The sequence below is a fragment of the Salvelinus alpinus genome, chromosome 26, assembly GCF_045679555.1.
Source record: "Salvelinus alpinus chromosome 26, SLU_Salpinus.1, whole genome shotgun sequence".
NCBI classification, from domain to species: domain Eukaryota; kingdom Metazoa; phylum Chordata; class Actinopteri; order Salmoniformes; family Salmonidae; genus Salvelinus; species Salvelinus alpinus.
In genome coordinates this window covers 11,175,110-11,201,253 of record NC_092111.1, presented here as the reverse complement: position 1 = coordinate 11,201,253, position 26,144 = coordinate 11,175,110, and the positions used below count along the sequence as shown (strand labels likewise).

At 43.8% G+C, this 26,144-nt stretch overlaps 1 protein-coding gene across 2 annotated transcripts in view; it reads right to left on the bottom strand.

Moving 5' to 3' along the window:
* LOC139554693 (F-actin-uncapping protein LRRC16A) overlaps positions 1-9,945 on the bottom strand; it is a 36,664-nt gene extending 26,719 nt beyond the window's left edge. Inside the window, exons 1-4 of one of the 2 annotated variants that reach the window (XM_071367729.1) lie at positions 9,805-9,945; positions 9,426-9,647; positions 4,429-4,526; positions 994-1,044 (exon numbers count right to left, since the gene is read on the bottom strand). In XM_071367729.1, the coding sequence (XP_071223830.1) occupies positions 994-1,044; positions 4,429-4,526; positions 9,426-9,465 (189 nt within the window). In that variant the 5' untranslated portion in view covers positions 9,466-9,647; positions 9,805-9,945. Of the gene's footprint in view, positions 1-993; positions 1,045-4,428; positions 4,527-9,425; positions 9,648-9,804 lie in introns of those variants that run through there. The other variant, XM_071367730.1, reaches the window with a different exon arrangement.
* Between the last annotated feature and the right edge of the window lie 16,199 nt (positions 9,946-26,144).

The window sequence follows — 26,144 nt, the reverse complement described above, 5'->3', positions numbered from 1 at the left end:
GTGCACTGCGCCCAGCCCGCCACAGGGGTTGCTAGTGAGCGATGGGACAAGGACATCCCTGCAGGCCAAACCCTCCCCTAACCCGGACGACGCTGGGCCAATTGTACGCCGCCCCATGGGTCTCCCGGTTGCGGCCGGCTGCGACAGAGCCCAACTCGAACCCAGAACCTCTAGGGGCACTAGACCACTGCGCCACTCGGGAGGCCCCACTGTGTAGAGTTAAGATTTCCCTTCACTTGAACTAAGGGCCTAGCCCGAACCATAAAAAACAGCCCCAGACAACTATTCCTCCTCCACCAAAGTCTACAGTTGGCACTATGCATCGAGCCACGTAGCGTTCTCCTTGCATCCGCCAAACCCAGATTCAGCCGACGCTTGGCATTGCGCATGGTGATCTTAGGTTTGTTTGTGGCTGCTCAGCCATGGAAACCCATTTCATGAAGCTCCCGACGAACAGTTCTTGTGCTGACATTGCTTCCAGAGGCAGTTTGGAACTTGGTAGCGAGTGTTGCAACTAAGGACAGACGGTTTTTAAGGGCTACACGCTTCAGCACTCGGCGGTCACGTTCTGTGAGCTTGTGTGGCCTACCACTTCGCGGCTTAGCCGTTGTTGCTCCTAGACGTTTCCACCTCACAATAACAGCACTTACAGTTGACCGGGGCAGCTCTAGCAGGGCAGACATTTGACAAACTGACTTGTTGGAAAGGTGACATCCTGCAACGGTGCCACGTTGAAAGTCACTGAGCTCTTCAGTGAGGCCATTCTACTACCAATGTTTGTCTATGGAGATTGCATGGCTGTGTGCTCGATTTTATACACCTGTCAGCAACGGGTGTGGCTGAAATAACTGAATCCACTCATTTGAAAGGTTTTCCAAATACATTTGTATACATAGTGCATTTGATTCATAGGAAGATCAAGATATACAATAGCACACACAATCAAACACACACACAGTGTCTCATGTGCATGTACTCACTCTCACTTCTTACCTTGGTGGGGACCCTCACAGTAAGCAGAAAGCCCCGATGGGATGCCAAAGCCTGTAGAGGAGAGCGACAGATCAGAGAGACATAACGGAAGTCAACAACTGTACTGTACAAAAATAAACCCAACACGCAACAATTTTAAAGATTTTACTGCGTTACAGTTCATAGAAGGAAACCAGTCAATTGAAATAAATTCATTAGGCTCTAATCTATGAATTTCACATGACTGGGTAAGGGAGCAGCCATGAGTGGGGGAGCCAGGCCCAGCCAATCAGAATTTGTTTTCCCCCACAAAAGGGCTTTATTACAGACAGAAATAGTCTCTGCACCCCTCAGACGATCCCGCAGATGAAGAAGCCGGATGTGGAGGTCCTGGGCTGGCTTGGATACACGTGGTGTGCGGTTGTTAGGCCGTTTGCATGTACTGCCAAATTCTCTAAAACAATGTTGGAGGCAGCTTGTGGCAACAGCTCTGTTGGACATTTCTGCAGTCAGCATGCCAATTGCACGCTCCCTTCAAACTTGAGTAAATTGTGGCATTGGTTGACTTAGCCATTGGTTAAAATAGTTTACCTTTGTTGTACCACAATTATAGAATATTCTATTTGAGATAAAATATGGCACTTTTTAGAGTGGCCTTTTGTCCTCAGCACAAGGTGCACCTGTGTAATGATCATGCTGTTTAATCAACTTCTTGATATGCCACACCTGTCAGGTTGATGGATTATCTTGGCAAAGGAGAAATGCTCACTAACAGGGATGTAAACAAATTTGTGCAGAACACTTGAGAAATTTGTGCATATGGAACATTTCTGGGATCTTTTTCAGCTCATGAAATATGGGACCAACACTTTACATGTTGCGTTTATATTTTTGTTCAGTGTAGGTTGATTTGGGCCCAAATCAAACTTGACAAAGTTACTAATCCGTTCCACCAGCGGTTTGCAGCTGTTATTGGTACGGAAGGAACATGCTCCCGAGTGGCGCAGCGGTCTAAGGCAAGGCACTGCATCTCAGTGCAAGAGGCATCACTACAGTCCCTGGTTCGAATCCAGGCTGTAGGGCAGCGCCTGTCCCATAGGGCAGCGCAAAATTGGCCTAGCGTCGTCCAGGTTTGGCCGGTGTAGGCCGTCATTGTGAATAAGTATTTGTTCTTACCTGACTTGCTTAGTTAAATAAAAAATGAAATATATACAACATGTGGGGCAAAGGTTTAGAGGTTTGCAGTGAAATTGTGTTATGAACATTGTTTAACGTCTTTGCTTTCATTTATCTGTTTTAAACCTTTCCATTCTCAACGACACAGGTGCAAACTCAATTGTAAATCGCACAGTAGTAGCTAATTAATTTTGATTTAAAAAGTGACATGTAATAGTACCATGGTGAGTACACAGTTATAGCTGGAAGGACAAAGAGAGAAAACTGACTGTGGATCAGATAGCTGTGGTATGTGTTTTTTTTTTTGGAGTGAGGTCACTCTTCAAGGCCAAATATGAGCATCAACCAATGGCTAAGTCAACCAATGGCTGGGTGTGAGACAGGAGACCCCGCCCCTCTCTGCTCTGGACAATCTGTTCCTGCATTTTATTTTATAGTATCTCAGGTGTAAAAAGAGGGGAAGGGGTATTGTATGTTCACACACACACACAAATCATGCACGCGTACACACACAGAAACAGACAGACATTTCACAATCCCATAATAGTTCCTACAGGTAAAGCCCACTTATCCATTGTGTCTTACGGATAGACTGCTTAACCAAATTTTGACTACTGAGTCCCTACTCTAGCAAGGCCTAGGAATGTGCCAATGTGGTGGGCTGTATTTATCAGTGTCTGATGCTCTCAGTCAGTGCCCTGTGGGGAAGTGTTCTGTCAAGTCAAGAAAGGAGACAATGGAGACAGTGAACATAAATACCACCATATTGTGGAACTTTACAAAGAAAATAGGGGCCCCAGAATCTACAGTGTGTCCAATAGGGGCCCCAGAATCTACAGTGTGTCCAATAGGGGCCCCAGAACCTACAGTGTGTCCAATAGGGGCCCCAGAACCTACAGTGTGTCCAATAGGGGCCCCAGAACCTACAGTGTGTCCAATAGGGGCCCCAGAACCTACAGTGTGTCCAATAGGGGCCCCAGAACCTACAGTGTGTCCAATAGGGCCCCAGAACCTACAGTGTGTAGAGGAAGGACAACTAAGGAAGGACAACTTTCCTGAAAATGGCATGCTTTCAAATGTGATGTGGAAAAATGTGTACCATTTCATGAGTTAAGGACGGGTATTTAAAGTAACGGGTCAATTAGATCTTCATTAAATTATGTGTCAACATTTATCTTTTTATGAACTAGGAAATACATACTGTAGGTAATTCAGAGTATCTCCCTAAGCTAGTCAGCTGCACACACACACACACACAGGGGGTTTATAGACATGCAGTTACATGAAACAAGATCGGCCCATATCCAATAGTAGGCCCACTCCTACACCACCTTATCCATTGTTCTTCCTCTTACACAATAATACACAGACTGAGGGCTCAAATGTCTTTTGAAAGTTGGGTCTGAGGCTTTTCATGTCTTTGCTGGCCCAGGGCTTAGAGGAAAGTGTAACGGATGATGAAGTTGCTGAGTATGAGGTAAAACTGAATAGCCTCTGTATACAGGGCTGTGTTCATTAGGCCATGCAATGGAAAACGTTTTACAATGGACAATTAAAGTTTGGTAAGTGTCCTTTGGTATCTTGAAAGACACACACCAAAATGTTTTATTATTATTGGACAAGTCCAGTTAGTCCCTCCCCGTTTCAGTCTGTTTTCTTCCATTCAATGCCTAATAAACACAGCCCAGGGTTAAAGAAGAAGCAACACCATATAAAGAAGTTTGTTTGGAAAATGTCTGTTCTTCCTTGATCCTCCAAAAATAGGTTTGATGGAGGCAACTGATATTCCAATTGAAACCCAATACGTTTTGGCTACCTTTTGAAGGGGATCTGAGGCTGCTAATAAAATTAAGACAGTTGCGGAGGGTCACATTTTAAATGTTACAATATAACATTCAACTTTCAAAATCTATTACTCTGCATACAACGCAACAAGAATATTACTCAGCAGACAACAAATGGTTTCAGTAAGTCAATACATTTCGGTCTGTCAAGTACGCAGAAAGTGGTGAGGCTGTGTTTCAAACTTTCTATTGTCAACCAGTCGACTGCAGGCTTCCTGTTATGCGAATGAGGCACAGGAACAAGGTTTTGCTGAGAAGCATGTGAACCTTGAGAGAATGAGGAAAATGACAAACACTGGGGTGCTCGGAAAGACAAGTTGATTTTCTCCTAAATAAAAGGGTTGTGTTGTGTCTGCACATTTAAGGCTACATTTAAGGAACTGCACAATGAGAAACCAATTATATGAGTGCCAAGAAAGCAAGCCTGATGTCTTACCAGGACTCGGTTCTCCAGTTTGTCACCTTTGACCTCCAGTTTCACCCTCTTCTTCAGGGTGAGCTTGATCTTCCCTCCCACGGCAACTCTTACACTCTCTAGGAGGAACATTGGGAAGATTAGCACTGATACGAGTATGCTATCGTTTCATCTAGTGCATGTGCAGGGCTTGAATTATTGGAGGCCTTTACAATTCAAAACATAACCCATGTATGCCTGGCCTGGGACATCATGAAGAACAGAATAAGAACATTTGCTGAAATTCTTTTTGACAGGAAAACAACCCAACTTGGGATACATTTTGCCTGCTTCGGGGTGTTCTTCAAACAGTTGTTGCATCAAGTGTGGACCTAATGTCAGCTTTGTAACCACCACACTCAGAATCCTCATAAGTAGTCAAAATACCACACATTCAATAGGCAGTGGGTTTCCCCCTGGCCATATGGCAGTGTCAGGGTGGTTAGTAATTCAACATTGGTGCACTTTTTCTCCCATCTAGTAGCAGTCAGTGTAATATTATTGCTTAATTTCATGCCAAACACAGCTTTTGTTAGCTTCCGGCCTCTTACAGTTTTCATGACTTGTCAAATTTATATTAAGAGGGAGCCGGCAGTCTGTTTTGGTGAGTCACTTCTAATTTGTGTAGTCTTGTTTTTCATGGAATCCTGGCAAGAGTGGGGGAAACTCTTGAGATCACTCTGGAACACTCCACTCTCTGGACAACTGAGATCAAAACATTTACAGAGGGAGATTTCCAAATGTGGCCCAGACTGCTTTGAACAACATCTATTTATGTATCCACAGTTCTCTGAAATAATTATTTCTGAAAACAGTTTGTTGCAGTTGTTATCGTTTTTGTGGTGGTTCCATAACTTTATCAGTGTACATTCTCAAAACAAAAATGATACATTTTGAAAGAACTGTGATGAAAAAAATTAACATGTCTGTTTAAGCTTGTTGTACTGCATGTCCTGGGTTTTACATAATATGACAATGGTCCATCCATACACTGGTCTATCCTAGAGGTGGCCCATTGAGTTGGTGCATTCAAGACAACTGGGAACTCTCAAATCATGACGTCAGTGATCTTCAGCTCGGAAAGTCAGGGCTCAAGAAAGAGGCCAGAGTTAGAATTCCGAATTGGATGACCGTTCAAAACAATTTTTCCCCATTCGGAGCTCGTTTTTTCCCAGTTGTCTTTAACACACTGAAGTTAGACATTTCTAAGTTCCGAGTTGGTTTGAACGCAGCATTGGTTGTCATCCCACTTTGAGGGAATTCCGCAAGACACGCCTCCAGTTCTTCTCCCAAACTTTGTGTACAGAAGAAGTATGTGGGTATAGAGTACGAGTTATTATACCCATAAACCCTAGCGGTCAAACACAGAAATGTTTTCAACGGTTTTTCCACCATTTGTTTTTCCTATAGGGGATTTTGTTTTGTGTAGGCTTACCCTGGTGTGATGTTTTGATAACCGTCTAAATTTCTCTAGGACAAGGTGACTTATCATTTGGAAAGTATTCAGACGCCTTCCTTTTCCCCACATTTTGTTACATTACAGCCTTATTCTAAAATGGATTAAAAAAGAAAAAAATGTCCTTATCAATCGACACACAATACCCCCAAATGACAAAGTAAAACATGTTATTTTTATACATTTTGGCAAATTGTCCACCTGTGGTAAATTTAACAGATTGGATTTAATTTGAAAAGGCACACACCTGTCTACAGTATATACTGTGAGGTCCCACAGTTGACAGTGCATGTCAGAGCAAAAGCCAAGCTATAAGGTCGAAGGAATTGTCTATAGAGCTCAGAGACAGGATTGTGTTGAGGCACACATCTGGGGAAAAGGTACCCAAACATTTCTGCAGCATTGAAGGTCCCCAAGAACACAGTGGCCTCCGTCATGCTTAAATGGAAGAAGTTTGGAACCACCAAGACTCTTCCTGGAGCTGGCCGCCCAGCCAAACTGAGCAATCAGGGGAAAAGGGCCTTGGTCAGGGAGGTGACCAAGAACCCAATGGTCACTCAGACAGAGCTCCAGCACTCCACCAATCAGGCCTTTATGGTAGAGTGGCCAGACGAAAGCCACATGACAGCCCGCTTGGTTTGCCAAAAGGCACCTAAAAGGACTCTCAGACCATGAGAAACAAGATTCTCTAGTTTGATGAAACCAAGAATGAACTCTTTGGCCTGAATGCCAAGCGTCATGTCTGGAGGAAACCAGGCACCATCCCTACGGTGAAGCATGGTGGTGGCAGAATCATGCTGTGGGGATGTTATGCTGTGGGGACACTAATCAGGATTGAGGGAAAGATGAACGGAGCAAAGTACAGATGATGAAGTCCTGAGCACTCTGGAGCAGGTTCTCAGACTGGGGCGAAAGTTCACCTTCCAACAAGACAAGGACCCTAGGCACATAGCAAAGACAATGCAGTACAACGCAGGAGTGGCTTTGGGCCAAGTCTCTGAATGTCCTTGAGTGGCCCAGGCAGAGCTCGGACTTGAACCCGATCGAACATCTCTAGAGAGACCTGAAAATAGCTGTGCAGCGACGCTCCCCATCTAACCTGACAGAGCTTGAGAGGATCTACAGGTGTGCCAAGCTTGTAGTGTCATACCCAAGAAGACTCAAGGCTGTAATTGCTGCCAAAGATGCTTCAACAAAATACTGAGTAAACAGTCTGAATACTTGTGTAAATATGATGTGATAGTTTTTTAAATACCAAATAACTGTTTTTGCTTTGTCATTGTGTGTAGATTGATGAGGATTTTTTAAAATCCATTTCAGAATAAGGCTGTAACATAACAAAATGTGGAAAAAGTCAAAGGGTCTTAATACTTTCTGAATGCACTTTATTCGCCTATATTTACCCCCCCCCAAAATGAAATTCTAATTAGCTGCTAATGTGGCTATCATAAAGAAATACAAATGCCCCGATGATCTGGATGAGACTGCTGAATTGAGGCAAAGGTAAGAATCTCTGGATGAATTATCTAATGTCAGCTAAATGCATACTGAACAAAAATAAACACAACATGCAACAATTTCAGTTGCAGTTCATATAAGGACATCAGTCAATTTAAATACATTCCTTAGACCCTAATCAATGGATTTCACATGACTGGGACTACAGATATGCATAGTTGGTCACCGATACCTTAAGAAAAAAAGGTAGGGGCGTGGATCAGAAAACCAGTCAGTATCTGGTGTGACCACCATTTGCCTCATGCAGAGTGACATACCTCCTTCGTGTAACAGTATTAACTTTAGTCCGTCCCCTCGCCCCGACCCGGGTGCAAACCAGGGACCCTCTGCACACATCAACAACAGTCACCCACGAAGCATCGTTACCCATCGTTCCACAAAAGCCACGGCCCTTGCAGAGCAAGGGGAACCACTACTTCAAGGTCTCAGAGCAAGTGACGTCACCGATTGAAAGGCTATTTGCACGCACCACCGCTAACTAGCTAGCCATTTCACATCCGTTACATTCACATAGAGTTGACCAGGATGTTGATTGTGGTCTGTGGAATGTTCCCGAGTGTATAAGGCCCTGCATCAAAAGGCGTAACTGTAGTCCCTGGTTCGAATCCAGGCTGTATCACATCCGGCCATGATTGGGAGTCCCATAGGGCGGCACACAATTGGCCCAGCGTCGTCCAGGTTTGGTCAAGATAGGCCGTCATTGTGAATAAGAATTTGTTCTTAACTGACTTGCCTAGGTAAATAAAGATTACACATGTTGTCCCACTCCTCTTCAATGGCTGTGCGAAGTTCCTGGGAACTGGAACACGCTGTCGTACACGTCGATCCAGAGCATCCCAAAATGTCTGGTGACAATGGGCCTCAGGATTTTGTCACGGTATCTCTGTGCATTCCAATTGCCCTAGATAAAATGCAATTGTGTTCGTTGTCCGTAGCTCATTCCTGCCCATACCATAACCCACCGGCCACCATGGGGCACTCTGTTCAAAACGTTGACATCGGCAAACTGCTCACCCACATGACGCCACATACGGTTGTGAGGCCAGTTGGACGTACTGCCAAATACTCTAAAATGACGTTGGAGGCAACTTATGGTAGAGAATTGAACAATAAATTCTCTGGCAAGAGCTATGGTGGACATTCCTGCAGTCAATATGCCAATTGCACACTCCCTCAGTTTTGTCCCTGTGTGACAAAACTGCACATTTTAGAGTGGCCTTTTCTTGTCCCCCAGCAAAAGGTGCACCTGTGTAATGATCATGCCATTTAATCAGCTTCTTGATATCACACTTTTGAGGTGGATAGATTATCCTGTCAAAGGAGAAATGCTCACTAACAGGGACATAAACAAATGTGTGCACAATATTTAAGAGAAATAAGCTTTGTGAATATTTGAACATTTCTGGGAACTTTTATTTTCAGCTCATGAAACATGGAACCAACACTTTACATGCTGCGTTTATATTTTTGTTCAGTGTAGTAATGAATAAATCGGTCACATTTATTTAAATGGGCAATTCTATGAACTGTCTTGTGCAAGTTTTAAATTAACCATACCTGTTGTAAGGTGTCAACTGGAGATGATGTGCGGGAGCTTGCAGGGATTTGTAGTTTTGCATGATGTCTACTTTGATGCTAATTAGCATTTTCGAATCAGAGTAAATAGAGCTGAATATATTCATAAAAGTCACCTTGCCTGAGAGAGATTTACATGGTTATGAAAATGTCACACCAGGGTAAGCCTACACAGCCCTTATTTTAAGTGCTTCTAAAATCCCCCGTGGGAAAAATGAATGGTGGAAAAACGATTGGAACCATTTCCCTGTTTGACCGCTAGGTTTTATGACACCTCCACTGTGGGGCTCTATCAGGTGCACCTCAAATTTGAGAGACAGTTGACACACGTTTTTCCAATAGTCATTAATCAATTTGAAATGAACAATTTCAATGCAAGAGTAGTCATTTTAGCCAAAATAAATAACATTACTGTTAAAACGTTTCTTACCCAGCAACTCGTTAGGAAACTCCGTATTTTCTTCAGTCATGTTTAAGAATTAGGAGAGTTGTGTAGAGTTAAAAAGGCACAACAACAAAGACTAAAGACATGGATTAAAATGTAATCCAGCGACGAGTAGCCTAGTCCAGGTTCTACTTTCTCCATTCATCCTCGAGTGCGTCAGAGCAATGCACCTTTATCGACCATCTCAACAGTCTTGGAGCTCAAGCTCTGAAATGAACGAATAAAATGACGAGGAAATTGAAGACACCATTTTTAAATGCTAAAACTAGCCCACTATGCGAGTCTGTTGCAGAAAAAAAGACACCGTTTTTAAATGCCAAGGATTAGCCTGCTCTGCGAGTCTGTTGCAGAAAGAAGCACATACCTTCACTCAACTCGTCGATGATCCCTCTCTCCCTCAAAAAGGTAGGCTACTCAACGAAGTCAAGTAAGAAACATGTGACACCTGGTGGCATTATACAACATCTGTGTTACTGTGCAGGTAACAGTTAAAGGACCACTAAAGAGTAGGCAACCACAAATACAGTTAAATTGTTACAGTAGGTTAATAAAACAGCGGATTACTACTTCAACAACTTCCATTAATGGTTTATTACGTTTACGTCGGCAATAATGCTCAAAACACAATATATGACACACTGTCATATGCAGCCGACATTTAAATACAACTTCGAAGTTATAGGCTACAGTTGCAGGCTATACACAACGTTTGCCTCTTGGAGTGCTTTTGAGCCAAAACGGATATTGTCCAGAAATAGTTTTTAAATGTTTTTTTATTTCACCTTTATTTAACCAGGTAGGCAAGTTGAGAACAAGTTCTCATTTACAATTGCGACCTGGCCAAGATAAAGCAAAGCAGTTCGACACATACAACAACACAGAGTTACACATGGAGTAAAACAAACATACAGTCAATAATACAGTAGAAAAATAAGTCTATATACAATGTGAGCAAATGAGGTGTGATAAGGGAGGTAAAGGCAAAAAAAGGCCATGGTGGCGAAGTAAATACAATATAGCAAGTAAAACACTGGAATGGTAGATTTGCAGTGGAATAATGTGCAAAGTAGAAATTGAAATAATGGGGTGCAAAGGAGCAAAATAAATAAATGAATATAGTAGGGGAAGGGGTAGTTGTTTGGGCTAAATTATAGATGGGCTATGTACAGGTGCAGTAATCTGTGAGCTGCTCTGACAGCTGGTGCTTAAAGCTAGTGAGGGAGATAAGTGATTTTTGTAGTTTGTTCCAGTCATTGGCAGCAGAGAACTGGAAGGAGAGGCAGCCAAAGGAAGAATTGGTTTTGGGGGTGACCAGAGAGATATACCTGCTGGAGCACGTGCTACAGGTGGGTGCTGCTATGGTGACCAGCGAGCTGAGATAAGGGGGGACTTTACCTAGCAGGGTCTTGTAGATGACCTGGAGCCAGTGGGTTTGGCGATGAGTATGACGCGAGGGCCAGCCAGCGAGAGCATACAGGTCGCAGTGGTGGGTAGTATATGGGGCTTTGGTGACAAAACGGATGGCACTGTGATAGACTGCATCCAATTTATTGAGTAGGGTATTGGAGGCTATTTTGTAAATGACATCGACGAAGTCGAGGATCGGTAGGATGGTCAGTTTTACGAGGGTATGTTTGGCAGCATGCGTGAAGGATGCTTTGTTGCGAAATAGGAAGCCGATTCTAGATTTAACTTTGGATTGGAGATGTTTGATGTGAGTCTGGAAGGAGAGTTTACAGTCTAACCAGACAACTAGGTATTTGTAGTTGTCCACATATTCTAAGTCAGAACCGTCCAGGGTGGTGATGCTGGACGGGCGGGCAGGTGCAGGCAGCGATCGGTTGAAGAGCATGCATTTAGTTTTACTTGTATTTAAGAGCAGTTGGAGGCCACGGAATGAGAGTTGTATGGCATTGAAGCTTGTCTGGAGGGTTGTTAACACAGTGTCCAAAGAAGGGCCAGAGGTATACAGAATGGTGTCGTCTGCGTAGAGGTTGATCAGAGACTCACCAGCAGCAAGAGCAACATCATTGATGTATACAGAGAAGAGAGTCGGCCCAAGAATTGAACCCTGTGGCACCCCCATAGAGACTGCCAGAGGCCCGGACAACAGGCCCTCCGATTTGACACACTGAACTATATCAGAGAAGTAGTTGGTGAACCAGGCGAGGCAATCATTTGAGAAACCAAGGCTATTGAGTCTACCGATGAGGATGTGGTGATTGACAGAGTGGAAAGCCTTGGCGAGGTCAATGAATACGGCTGCACAGTATTGTTTCTTATCGATGGCGGTTAAGATATCGTTTAGGACCTTGAGTGTGGTTGAGGTGCACCCATGACCAGCTCTGAAACCAGATTGCACAGCGGAGAAGGTGCGGTGGGATTCGAAATGGTAGGTAATCTGTTTGTTGACTTGGCTTTCGAAGATCTTAGAAAAGCAGGGTAGGATAGATATAGGTCTGTAGCAGTTTGGGTCAAGAGTGTGTGCCCCTTTGAAGAGGGGGATGACCGCAGCTGCTTTCCAATCTTTGGGAATCTCAGACGACACGAAAGAGAGGTTGAACAGGCTAGTAATAGGGGTTGCAACAATTTCGGCAGATCATTTTAGAAAGAAAGGGTCCAGATTGTCTAGCCCGGCTGATTTGTAGGGGTCCAGATTTTGCAGCTCTTTCAGAACATCAGCTGACTGGATTTGGGAGAAGGAGAAATGGGGAAGGCTTGGGCGAGTTGCTGTGGGAGGTGCAGCGCTGTTGACCGGGGTAGGGATAGCCAGGTGGAAAGCATGGCCAGCCGTAGAAAAATGCTTATTGAAATTCTCAATTTTAGTGGATTTATCGGTGGTGACAGAGTTTCCTATCCTCAGTGCAGTGGGCAGCTGGGAGGAGGTGCTCTTATTCTCCATGGACTTGACATTGAATAGAATGACATTGAATAGAAAGTGACACACCTTCCCACACCCATGAGCAAAAGCATATTGTTACCTAGGGATTTGTGTGTTTTTATTAGATTAAATAATTTATGAATATTATATATAACCATACAACAAACATTCAAGCGACATTTTTACATAAACAATTATTAACTACACTTCCATAGTCCTTGGGGGATTCCATGCCACCGTAGCCTGAAAATATGTTTGATATCTCAGATTGTTCTGGCAATTCTCACATAGAAACTTAATTTGGAGGAAGGATGTTTGACATGGTTTTTACATTTGTATCACAATTTTAAAAAATGAAAATCATGATGAACGCTGACCCTCAACACAGGGGCTTCTCAGGGCTGCATGCTTAGTCCCCTCCTGTACTCCCTGTTCACCCACGACTGTGTGGCCGCTCACGACTCCAACACCATCATTAAGTTTGCTGACGACACAACAGTGGTAGGCCTGATCACAGACGGCGATGATACAGCCTATAGGGAGGAGGTCAATGACCTGGCAGTGTGGTGCAAGGACAACAACCTCTCCCTCACCGTCAGCAAGACAAATGAGTTGATCGTGGACTGCAAGAAACAGAGGGCTGAGGACGCCCCCAACCACATCGACAGGGCTGTAGGGGGAGCGGGTCGAGAGAGTTTCAAGTTCCTCGGTGTCCACATCACTAAGGAATTAACATGGTCCACTCCACACACACCAACACAGTCATGAAGAAGGCACGACAATGCGTCTTTCTCCTCAGGAGGCTGAAATTATTTGCCATGGGCCCTCAGATCCTCAAAGTTCTGGAGCTGCACCATTGAGAGCATCTTGACTGGCTGCATCAGCGCTTGGTATGATAACTGCTTGGCATCTGACCGCAAGGTCCTACAGAGGGTAGTGCATACGGCCCAGTACATCACTGGGGCCAAGCTCCCTGCTATCCAGGACCTCTATACCAGGCAGTGTCAAAGGAAGGCTCCAGCCACCCAAGTCATAGACGGTTCTCTTTGCTACTGCACAGCAAGCGGTACTGATGCACCAAGTCTGGAACCAACAGGATCCTGAAAACTTCTACCCCCAAGCTATAATACTGCTAAACAGTTAACCAACTAGCTTTCCGGACTATCTGCAATGACCCTTTTTTGCACAACTCTTGACTCATCACATACACTGCTGATTCTGTTTATTATCTATCCTGTTGCCTAGTCACTTTACCCCTACCTACAGTATATGTACAGCATCTACCTCAATTACCTCGTACCCCTGCACATCGACTCGGTACTGGTACCCTGTGTATATAGCCAAGTTATCGTTACTCATTCTGTATTTATTCTTTGTTATTTTTTTAGATTATTTTTCTCTGCATTGGTGGAAAGGGTCCATAAGTAGGGCCCGTTAGTCTACAACTGTTGTTTACGAAGCGTGCGACAAATAACACTTTTTATGGGGGGGGGGGGGGGGGGTTGGCCATTTTAAACCGTTTTTTGACCTATAAATGCTTCCTGTAAAACCCTATAATCTGTGAACCATACGTGATACAGACATCTTGATGTCATTTTACTCCTTATAGTCACAGTGTGCTCTAAAATATGGAGTATGTCTTGATTCTGAAATTTAAAAAATCACATACACAAAAAATATGAATATCTCAAAACTACCCATTTTGATTGTGTTAATTTTAAGACATATTGTTTGGACCAATATACTCTACAAGTACATCACATTTCCAGAGTGGGCTCTCTGCTAATTTTGAAGGTATGATTTGTTTTATGGGCACCACCAACACAGTAAATCTGAAAATGGATTCAAAGGGAACTACCTCTGCTGGTCATTTGCTGAATGTGCAGTCCTAAAGGAGGGCTGTGAATACAATGGCCAGGGTTGTGGAGTAATCGATTACATGTAATATGTTACATGTAAGGGATTACAAAAACCGGTAACTGTAATCCGTTACGTTACCAGCAAAAATATTGTAGATTACAGATACTTTTGAAAAACCTGATTACTTTGAGGATTACTTTCAAATTCAGAAAGTAGGTTTGCGAAAAATAATCTCTGACACGTCTATGTTTTATCAATGACATTCATTAATTGAAAAAGGTGCAAGTTTAAGTTGTTCCACCTGAGCGAGTCTGACTATAAGTCAGAGACCACTATGATGACCCACCAAATGTGTTTGATCAATCGCGGGAAAAGAGCAGGAATAGGCTTTTGTAGGCTACAGTCCAAGCTATGTCTTCCAATGGGGCGACTGCTGTCGGCATCCAAATATTATCCAACTTGAATAAACTCTTGGACGTATGGATGACAGCACTGGTGTAGTCTACAGCAATACAGATATCAAGTATTATTGATATCTGTATAGCACATTGATGTGAGTCACACTGTTGCTCTCTCATTTTGCTATTTGCGCCTTACAGACTGTGGTTGTTGTGGATGGCAGTTCACAAATCTAAATGTGTATTTCAATCCAATAATGGTTGAATTCAAGAAGTTTAAAATGCCTATCAATCATTGCTCTTGCAACAGCTGTGTAGTTAGGATCCCAGCCTATGGAATAAAAGTGGGGCTTTTATTGCTCAATCTAATTCATGCTGATAAAATAAATGAATCCATAGGCCTAATGGACACATGCTCAAACTCAAACACTTTTGATAGACTTAAAGGGGCAATCTGTAGTTGCTACATCCATTTTTGTACTTATGAATGATATATATGTGTATATGTATGTACAGTTGAAGTCGGAAGTTTACATACACTTAGGTTGGAGTCATTAAAACTAATTTTTCAACCACTCCACAAATTTCTTATTAACAAACTATAGTTTTGGCAAGTCGGTTAGGAAATCTACTTTGTGCATGACACAAGTAATTTTTCCAACAATTGTTTACAGACAGATAATTTCACTGTATCACACTGTATCACAATTCCAGTGGGTCAGAAGTTTACATACACTAAGTTGACTGTGCCTTTAAACAGCTTAGAAAATTCCAGAAAATGAATTCATGGCTTTAGAAGCTTCTGATAGGCTAATTGACATCATTTGAGTCAATTGGAGGTGTACCTGTAGATGTATTTCAAGGCCTACCTTCATACTCAGTGCCTCTTTGCCTGACATCATGGGAAAATCAAAAGAAATCAGCCAAGACCTCAGAAAAATAATTGTCGACCTCCACAAGTCTGGTTCATCCTTGGGAGCAATTTCCAAACGCCTGAAGGAACCATGTTCATCTATACAAACAATAGTACGCAAGTATAAACAACATGGGACCACGCAGCCGTCATACCGCTCAGGAAGGAGACGCGTTCTGTTTCATATAGATGAACGTACATTGGTGCGAAAAGTGCAAATCAATCCCAGAACAACAGCAAAGGACCTTGTGAAGATGCTGGAGGAAACGGGTACTTAGGACTCGTTTTACTGGGGATATAGATACTTATGTTTGAAATAACCCGAAAGGCCGCTTGGCGTCATACCCATGAAGAGGAAGAAGCCACTGGTCCAAAACCGCCATAAAAAAACCCAGACTACGGTTTCCATAAAAAAAAACAGACTACGGTTTGCAACTGCACATGGGGACAAAGATCGTACTTTTTGGAGAAATGTCCTCTGGTCTGATGAAACAAAAATAGAACTCTTTGGCCATAATGACCACCGTTATGTTTGGAGGAAAAAGGGGGGAGGCTTGCAAGCCGAAGAACACCATCCCAACCGTGAAGCACGGAGGTGGCAGCATCATGTTGTGGGTGTGCTTTGCTGCAGGAGAGACTGGTGCACTTCACAAGATAGATGGCATCATGAGGAAGGAAAATTATGTGGACATATTGAAGCAACATCTAAAGACATGTCAGGAAGTTAAAGCTTGGTCGCGAATGGGTCTTCCAAATGGACAATGACCCCAAGCGTACTTCCAAAGTTGTGGCAAAATGGCTTAAGGACAACAAAGGCAAGGTATTGGAGTGGCCATCACAAAGCCCTGACCTCGTGGGCAGAACTGAAAAAGCATGTGCGAGCAAGGAGGCCTACAAACCTGACTCGGTTACACCAGCTCTGTCAAGAGGAATGGGCCAAAATTCACCCAACTTATTGTGGGAAGCTTGTGGAAGGCTACCCTAAACGTTTGACCCAAGTTAATCAATTTAAAGGCAATGCTACCAAATGCTAATTGAGTGTATGTAAACTTCTGACCCACTGGGAATGTGATGAAAGAAATAAAATCTGAAATAAATCATTCTCTCTACTATTATTCTGACATTTCACATTCTTAAAATCAAGTGGTGATCCTAACTGACCTAAGACAGGGAATTTTTACTAGGATTAAATGTCAGAAATTGTGAAAAACTGAGTTTAAATGTATTTGGCTAAGGTGTATGCAAACTTCCGACTTCAACTGTATGTGTGTGTATACATATATGAAAATGCCTGAGCTTAGTTCAACTGTCACACTCCATGAGAACCCAAAATATATGCTTGTTTTTGTCCAATGTTTGTAAACATTGTACATGTAAACGAACTCGGTATAGCCTCATAACATGGTTAAAACAATAATTTTGGATGGTCAGTCCTTGCATCCATAGCTATGCCTATTAATCTGAGAGTGGTTACATTTCTCCAGGCCCATCCCTCAGCTTTTTACCAAAACAGCAGCGGGGCAACCATTTTGGTATTGTTTCATTTGTGGATTTGCCCTTTTAAACAGCCCTCAAGATATCAAAGTGTCACCAACAAAATTTAAACAATAGGCCTAAAGTAAATGCAGCATATGGCATTCATTTTTCACATGTAAATAGCACTTTTCAGTAGTGCTCAAAGCATGCCATTCCATGAGTGCAGCATTTGACAACATGACAACAAAATCATAAACAACAGAGTAGGGCTGGCTAATAAAGTACTTCGTTTTGGTGATTGGAGCAGGTAAAACAATTTGGCTAATCTATACTTCCATATTTCAAAGTCCTTTTCTTGAAGATCAAGGGGTATAACATTTACTGGAATGACTGGAATTCTGATAGACTTTGGTTTTGTAAAGATATAATTTAATCATATTATTATATGTAGTAGAAAGCGATGGCTTAGAAGAAGCCTACATAACCAACTAATAAAGTAACATTTAACATCCATATATGGCCAGCTATGTAAACTTTAACATTAATTTATCCTGCAATAGATGTAATTCAATTAGTAACATACATTTTTGTCTTCTTCTAATGCCTCTTAAGGGGGAAGTAATCTAAAAGTAACTGAATGTAATCAGATTATGTTACTGAGTTTGGGTCATCCAAAAGGTACGTTACTGATTACAATTTTGAACAGGTAACTAGTAACTGTACTGGATTACATTTAGAAAGTAACCTACCTATACCTGAAAATGGCTCATATCGTTAAAAGTACCAGAGAGCCCACTCTAGAAATGCTGCTCTATAAATGTGTTTGGAAAGTATATTGTTGCAAACAAAGTCTAAAAATAAGACAAATCTAAAAGGGTACTTTTGAGATATTAATATGAATATTTTTTATGTTAAATAAATTAATATTAAATGGTTTGTGATACAAATGTAAAAGGCATTTCAAATGAAGTTACTATGTGAGATTGCCAGAAGAATCTGATATACCAACAATATATAGTTTAGTACACGGTCGTTCTTTTATTCATAAAATAAAAATAATTCCATCCATTTCTTTCTTGGAAATTCAACATACTGTAGTTCAACATCCACCTACTAAAGGGGAGTGAACAAGGTCAGAAGGGAGAGAGGAAGCAATTGTTCTGGATCAAAACCCAAACTTTGTTGGGACACGCAAGCTCTTTCTGCCTTTGAACCACTTTTGAATATTTTCACCCCTTGTTGTGACCGTCTTACATTAACACACTCAAACAGGTCATTTGATTGTTGTTCATTTTGTGGCCGCAAGAAAGCAACATATCCTTATAAGCTTGAAGAGAATCAAATTGCACGGCAGTCCATTTCCTGGTCATCCCCAAAAGTAATTTAGGGATATGACACAGTGGGTCCCATTACAAAATTCTGGCTACTTTCTGGTGCAATAATTTACAGCTGTGATGAAATTGATGACAGAAGGCCTATGTGGTTCAAATTACAGTGAATTTGCAGTTTTCTTCGTAGTCTCTTCATTATTAAGATCATTGGCCTCATTACTTTTCCTGGTCGTTGGATTTAGTGAGAAACTCTGGAGCAGACAGTGGTTGGATTCAGCTGCGTAGAAGTGAAGGTATCCTGGGCTTTTTACCCAAAAATGTGCTTTGTAGGCCACCAAAATCAACAGTCATTACAATGGTATTTGATCTGGTTAACATTTACATTTACATTTAAGTCATTTAGCAGACGCTCTTATCCAGAGCGACTTACAAATTGGTGCATTCACCTTATGATATCCAGTGGAACAACCACTTTACAATAGTGCATCTAACTCTTTTAAGGGGGGGGGGTTAGAAGGATTACTTTATCCTATCCTAGGTATTCCTTAAAGAGGTGGGGTTTCGGGTGTCTCCGGAAGGTGGTGATTGACTCCGCTGACCTGGCGTCGTGAGGGAGTTTGTTCCACCATTGGGGTGCCAGAGCAGCGAACAGTTTTGACTGGGCTGAGCGAGAACTGTACTTCCTCAGAGGTAGGGAGGCGAGCAGGCCAGAGGTGGATGAACGCAGTGCCCTTGTTTGAGTGTAGGGCCTGATCAGAGTCTGAAGGTACGGAGGTGCCGTTCCCCTCACAGCTCCGTAGGCAAGCACCATGGTCTTGTAGCGGATGCGAGCTTCAACTGGAAGCCAGTGGAGAGAGCGGAGGAGCGGGGTGACGTGAGAGAACTTGGGAAGGTTGAACACCAGACGGGCTGCGGCGTTCTGGATGAGTTGTAGGGGTTTAATGGCACAGGCAGGGAGCCCAGCCAACAGCGAGTTGCAGTAATCCAGACGGGAGATGACAAGTGCCTGGATTAGGACCTGCGCCGCTTCCTGTGTGAGGCAGGGTCGTACTCTGCGAATGTTGTAGAGCATGAACCTACAGGAACGGGTCACCGCCTTGATGTTAGTTGAGAACGACAGGGTGTTGTTCAGGATCACGCCAAGGTTCTTAGCACTCTGGGAGGAGGACACAATGGAGTTGTCAACCGTGATGGCGAGATCATGGAACGGGCAGTCCTTCCCCGGGAGGAAGAGCAGCTCCGTCTTGCCGAGGTTCAGCTTGAGGTGGTGATCCGTCATCCACACTGATATGTCTGCCAGACATGCAGAGATGCGATTCGCCACCTGGTTATCAGAAGGGGGAAAGGAGAAGATTAATTGTGTGTCGTCTGCATAGCAATGATAGGAGAGACCATGTGAGGATATGACAGAGCCAAGTGACTTGGTGTATAGCGAGAATAGGAGAGGGCCTAGAACAGAGCCCTGGGGGACACCAGTGGTGAGAGCACGTGGTGCGGAGACAGATTCTCGCCACGCCACCTGGTAGGAGCGACCTGTCAGGTAGGACGCAATCCAGGCGTGGGCCGCGCTGGAGATGCCCAACTCGGAGAGGGTGGAGAGGAGGATCTGATGGTTCACAGTATCAAAGGCAGCCGATAGGTCTAGAAGGATGAGAGCAGAGGAGAGAGAGTTAGCTTTAGCAGTGCGGAGCGCCTCCGTGACACAGAAGAGCAGTCTCAGTTGAATGACTAGTCTTGAAACCTGACTGATTTGGATCAAGAAGGTCAGTCTGAGAGAGATAGCAGGAGAGCTGGCCAAGGACGGCACGTTCAAGAGTTTTGGAGAGAAAAGAAAGAAGGGATACTGGTCTGTAGTTGTTGACATCGGAGGGATCGAGTGTAGGTTTTTTCAGAAGGGGTGCAACTCTCGCTCTCTTGAAGACGGAAGGGACGTAGCCAGCGGTCAAGGATGAGTTGATGAGCGAGGTGAGGTAAGGGAGAAGGTCTCCGGAAATGGTCTGGAGAAGAGAGGAGGTGATAGGGTCAAGCGGGCAGGTTGTTGGGCGGCCGGCCGTCACAAGACGCGAGATTTCATCTGGAGAGAGAGGGGAGAAAGAGGTCAAAGCACAGGGTAGGGCAGTGTGAGCAGAACCAGCGGTGTCGTTTGACTTAGCAAACGAGGATCGGATGTCGTCGACCTTCTTTTCAAAATGGTTGACGAAGTCATCCGCAGAGAGGGAGGAGGGGGGGAGGGGGAGGAGGATTCAGGAGGGAGGAGAAGGTGGCAAAGAGCTTCCTAGGGTTAGAGGCAGATGCTTGGAATTTAGAGTGGTAGAAAGTGGCGTTAGCAGCAGAGACAGAAGAGGAGAATGTAGAGAGGAGGGAGTGAAAGGATGCCAGATCCGCAGGGAGGCGAGTTTTCCTCCATTTCCGCTCGGGTGCCCGGAGCCCTGTTCTGTGAGCTCGCAATGAGTCGTCGAGCCATGGAGCAGGAGGGGAGGACCGAGCCGGCCTGGAGGATAGGGGACATAGAGAGTCAAAGGATGCAGAAAAGGAGGAGAGGAGAGGAGGGTTGAGGAGGCAGAATCAGGAGATAGGTTGGAGAAGGTTTGAGCAGAGGGAAGAGATGATGGGATGGAAGAGGAGAGAGTAGCGGGGGAGAGAGAGCGAAGGTTGGGACGGCGCGATACCATCCGAGTAGGGGCAGTGTGGGAAGTGTTGGATGAGAGCGAGAGGGAAAAGGATACAAGGTAGTGGTCGGAGACTTGGAGGGGAGTTGCAATGAGATTAGTGGAAGAACAGCATCTAGTAAAGATGAGGTCAAGCGTATTGCCTGCCTTGTGAGTAGGGGGGGAAGGTGAGAGGGTGAGAGGGTGAGGTCAAAAGAGGAGAGGAGTGGAAAGAAGGAGGCAGAGAGGAATGAGTCAAAGGTAGACGTGGGGAGGTTAAAGTCACCCAGAACTGTGAGAGGTGAGCCATCCTCAGGAAAGGAACTTATCAAGGCGTCAAGCTCATTGATGAACTCTCCAAGGGAACCTGGAGGGCGATAAATGATAAGGATGTTAAGCTTGAAAGGGCTGGTAACTGTGACAGCATGGAATTCAAAGGAGGCGATAGACAGATGGGTCAGGGGAGAAAGAGAGAATGTCCACTTGGGAGAGATGAGGATCCCAGTGCCACCACCCCGCTGACCAGAAGCTCTCGGGGTGTGCGAGAACACGTGGGCAGACGAGGAGAGAGCAGTAGGAGTAGCAGTGTTATCTGTGGTAATCCATGTTTCCGTCAGTGCCAAGAAGTCGAGGGACTGGAGGGAAGCATAGGCTGAGATGAACTCTGCCTTGTTGGCCGCAGATCGGCAGTTCCAGAGGCTGCCGGAGACCTGGAACTCCACGTGGGTCGTGCGCGCTGGGACCACCAGGTTAGTGGCAGCGGCCACGCGGTGTGAAGCGTTTGTATGGTCTGTGCGGAGAGGAGAGAAGAGGGATAGACAGACACATAGTTGACAGGCTACAGGAGAGGCTACGCTAATGCAAAGGAGATTGGAATGACAAGTGGACTACACGTCTCGAATGTTCAGAAAGTTAAGCTTACGTTGCAAAAAATCTTATTGACTAAAATGATACAGTACTGCTGGCTGGTGAAGTAGGCTAGCTAGCAGTGGCTGCGTTGTGGAATTTGTTTGAAAGTGTAGCTGGCTAGGTAACCTCGATAACTGGCTAGGTAACCTCGATAACCTCGATAATTACTCTAAACTACACGATTATCTTGGATACAAAGACAGCAAAGACAACTATGTAGCTAGCTAACACTACACTAATCAGGTCGTTCTGTTGTAATGTAATAGTTTCTACAGTGCTGCTATTCGGTAGGAGTTGGCTAGCTTGCTAGCTAGCAGTGTTGACTACGTTAGAAGGACGAAAATAGCTGGCTAGCTAACCTCGATAATTACTCTAAACTACACAATTATCTTTGATACAAAGACGGCTATGTAGCTAGCTAAGAAGAAATTGCTAAGATCAAACAAATCAAACCGTTGTACTGTAATGAAATGAAATGAAATGTAATACTACCTGTGGAGCGAAATGCGATACAATGTTCTGTAATACAATGCGATACAATGTTCTGTAACTTTTTCAATGGGTAAGTTTATGTGTTGAACTAAAGTGACCAAGTCGGCCTTCCCCTTGACCCAAGTACATTGCTCAGGACCATGATGACATACAGTGCATTCGGGAAGTATTCAGACCGTGATCATGGAGAATAAGAGCACCTCCTCCCAGCTGCCCACTGCACTGAGGCTAGGAAACACTGTCACCACTGATAAATCCACTATAATTGAGAATTTCAATAATAATTTTTCTACGGCTTGCCATACTTTCCACCTGGCTACCCCTACCCCAATCAACAGCCCTCCACCCCCCACAGCAACTCGCCCAAGCCTCCCCATTTCTCCTTCACCCAAATCCAGATAGCTGATGCTCTGAAAGAGCTGCAAAATCTGGACCCCCTACAAATCAGCCTGGCTAGACAATCTGGACCCTCTCTTTCTAAAATTATCTGCCGAAATTTTTGCAATCCCTATTACTAGCCTGTTCAACCTCTCTTTCGTATCGTCTGAGATTCCAATAGATTGGAAAGCTACCGCGGTCATCCCCCTCTTCAAAGGGGGAGACACACGAGACCCAAACTGCTACAGACCTATATCTATCCTACCCTGCCTTTCTAAGGTCTTCGAAAGCCAAGTTAACAAACAGATTACCGACCATTTCGAATCCCACCGTACCTTCTCCGCTACGCAATCTGGTTTCAGAGCTGGTCATGGGTGCACCTCAGCCACGCTCAAGGTCCTAAACGATATCATAACCGCCATCGATAAGAGACAATACTGTGCAGCCGTATTCTTCGACCTAGCTAAGCCTTTCGACTCTGTCAATCACAAAATTCTTATTGGCAGACTCAACAGCCTTGGTTTCTCAAATGATTGCTTTGCCTGCGTCACCAACTACTTCTCTGATAGAGTTCAGTGTGTCAAATCGGAGGGCCTGTTGTCCGAACCTGGCAGTCTCTATGGGAGTGCCACAGGGTTCAATTCTCAGGCTGACTCTCTGCTCTGTATATATCAATGATGTCGCTCTTGCTGCTGGTGAGTCTCTGATCCACCTCTACGCAGACGCCACAATTCTGTATACCTCTGGCCCTTCTTTGGACACTGTGTTAACTAACCTCCAGACGAGCTTCAATGCCATACAACTCCTTCCGTGGCCTCCAACTGCTCTTTCGTATCGTCTGAGATCAACTGCTCTTAAATGCAAGCAAAACTAAATGCATGCTCTTCAACCGATCGCTGGCTGCACCCGCCCGCCCGTCCAGCATCACTACTCTGGATGGTTCTGACTTAGAATATGTGGACAACTACAAATACCTATTATCTGGTTAGACTGTAAACTCTCCTTCCAGACTCACATTAAGCATCTCCAATCCAAAATTAAATCTAGAATCGGCTTCCTATTTTGCAACAAAGCATCCTTCACTCATGCTGCCAAACACACCCTCGTAAAACTGACCATCCTACCAATCCTTGACTTTGGCAATGTCATTTACAAAATAGCCTCCAACACTCGACTCAACAAATTGGATGCAGTCTATCACAGTGTGGGAAGGGGACTCTCATCTGAATGTAACCACTGTATGCCACAATAACACTAAAGTTCTTCACCACTGCGACCTGTACGCATCTCGTTGGTTTGGCCCTCGCTTCATACTCTGTCGCCAACACCCATTGGCTCCAGGTCATCTACAGGAGTCTAACGACTGCATAGGTACAATGCCCGGACGCCTGACAGCGAGATGCCCACAGGCTTGTGGTAGTTCGGGCCGTGTCTAGTCCGGACATTCTGTATTGTCACTCAAAGCGAGCCCATATATATAACGTTAGTCTTTCAATTTGTCAATGGTTTGCTAGCACAGACGTCGATGTCCGCGACGGGGCTAGTTTTCTTTTTGTAAACCGTGATTGACTGTAGACCCTGCCACATACATTGTAGAATATTAGTGAAGACATCAAAACAATGGAATCATATAGTAACCAAAAAAGTGTTAAACAAATCTAAATATATTTGAGATTCTTCAAAGTAACCACCCTTTGCCTTGATGACAGCTTTGGACACCGTAGGCATTCTCACAACCAGCTTCATGAGGTAGTCACCTGGTATGCATTTTAATTAACAGGTGAGGCTCATTAGAAGTTAATTTGTGGAATTTCTTTCCTTCTTAATGCGTTTGAGCCAACCAGTTGTGTTGTGACAAGGTAGGGGTAGTATACAGATAATAGCCCTATTTGGTAAAAGACCAAGTCCATATTATGGCAAGAACAGCTCAAATAAGCAAAGAGAAACTACAGTCCATCATTAATTTAAGACATGAATGTCAGTCAATCTGGAACATTTCAAGAACTTTTAAAGTTTGATGAAACTGGCTCTCATGAGGACCGCCACAAGAAAGGAAGACCCAGAGTTACCTCTGCTGCAGAGGGTAAGTTCATTAGAGTTACCAGCCTCAGAAATAGCAGCCCAAATAAATTCTTCAGAGTTCAAGTAACCGACACATCTCCACATCAACTGTTCAGAGAAGATTGCGTGAATCAAGCCTTCAATTGCTGTAAAGAAACCACTACTAATGGACACCAATAAGAAGAAGAGACCTGCTTTGCCCAAGAAACACGAGCAATGGACATTAGACTGGTGGAAATCTGTCCTTTGGTCTGATGAGTCCAAATGTGGGATTTTTGGTTCCAACCGCCATGTCTTTGTGAGACGCCGAATAGGTGAACGGATGATCTCCGCATGTGATGGTGTGGGGGGTGCTTAACCAGTATGTCTACCACAGCATTCTGCAGCGATACGCCATTCCATCTGGTTTGATCTTAGTCCCACTATCATTTGTTTTTGAACAGGACTGGCTGTGTAAGGGCTATTTGACCAAGAAGGCGAGTGATGCAGTACTGCATCAGATGACCTGGCCTCCATAATCACCCAACCTCAACCCAATTGAGATGGTTGGTACTACATGATTCCATATGTGTTATTTCATAGTTTTGAAGTATTCACTATTATTCTACAATGTAGAAAATAATAAAGAAAAAGGCTTGAATGAGTAGGTGTGTTCAAATGTTTGACTGGTACTGTATAAATTATTATGTATGAATATGAGTCCACCTCTCCTTGATGTACAAGATGTTTGTAATGTGATGTAATAGTTTATAGACACAGAGCCATATATCTCTAGGGCTTTGGTTGGGTGAATGGCTATTGACATAGGCATACGCAACAGTCAAATCAGGTGGGATAATGTTTGCCCACATTTTTTTATTCAAATTGGCACAATACACAAGACTGAAGTACTAGACACAACTGAGTTACTCAATTTCCTGCTAGGTGATCTTGAATTTCTCAAAGGTCATTGACCACCAGATTGCAGTATCAGATGTTGATGTGACAATCACTTCACATGCAGAATAAAACTTTTTTTCAATATTATTCTGTTCGGTACAATATCTTCAAATTTGGTATTTTATTAGGATCCCCATTAGCTGTTGTAAAAGCAGCAGCTACTCTTCCTGGGGTCCACACACAACATGAAACATAACATAATACAGAACATTAATAGAAAAGAACCGCTCAAGGACAGAACTACATACATTTTTTTTAAAGGCACACGTAGCCTACATATCAATGCATACACACACACACTATCTTGGTCAAATAGGGGAGAGGTGTTATGTTTATCTGTTTTTTGAAACCAGGTTTGCTGTTAATTTGAGCAAAATGAGATGGAATGGAGTTCCATACAATAATGGCTCTATATAAC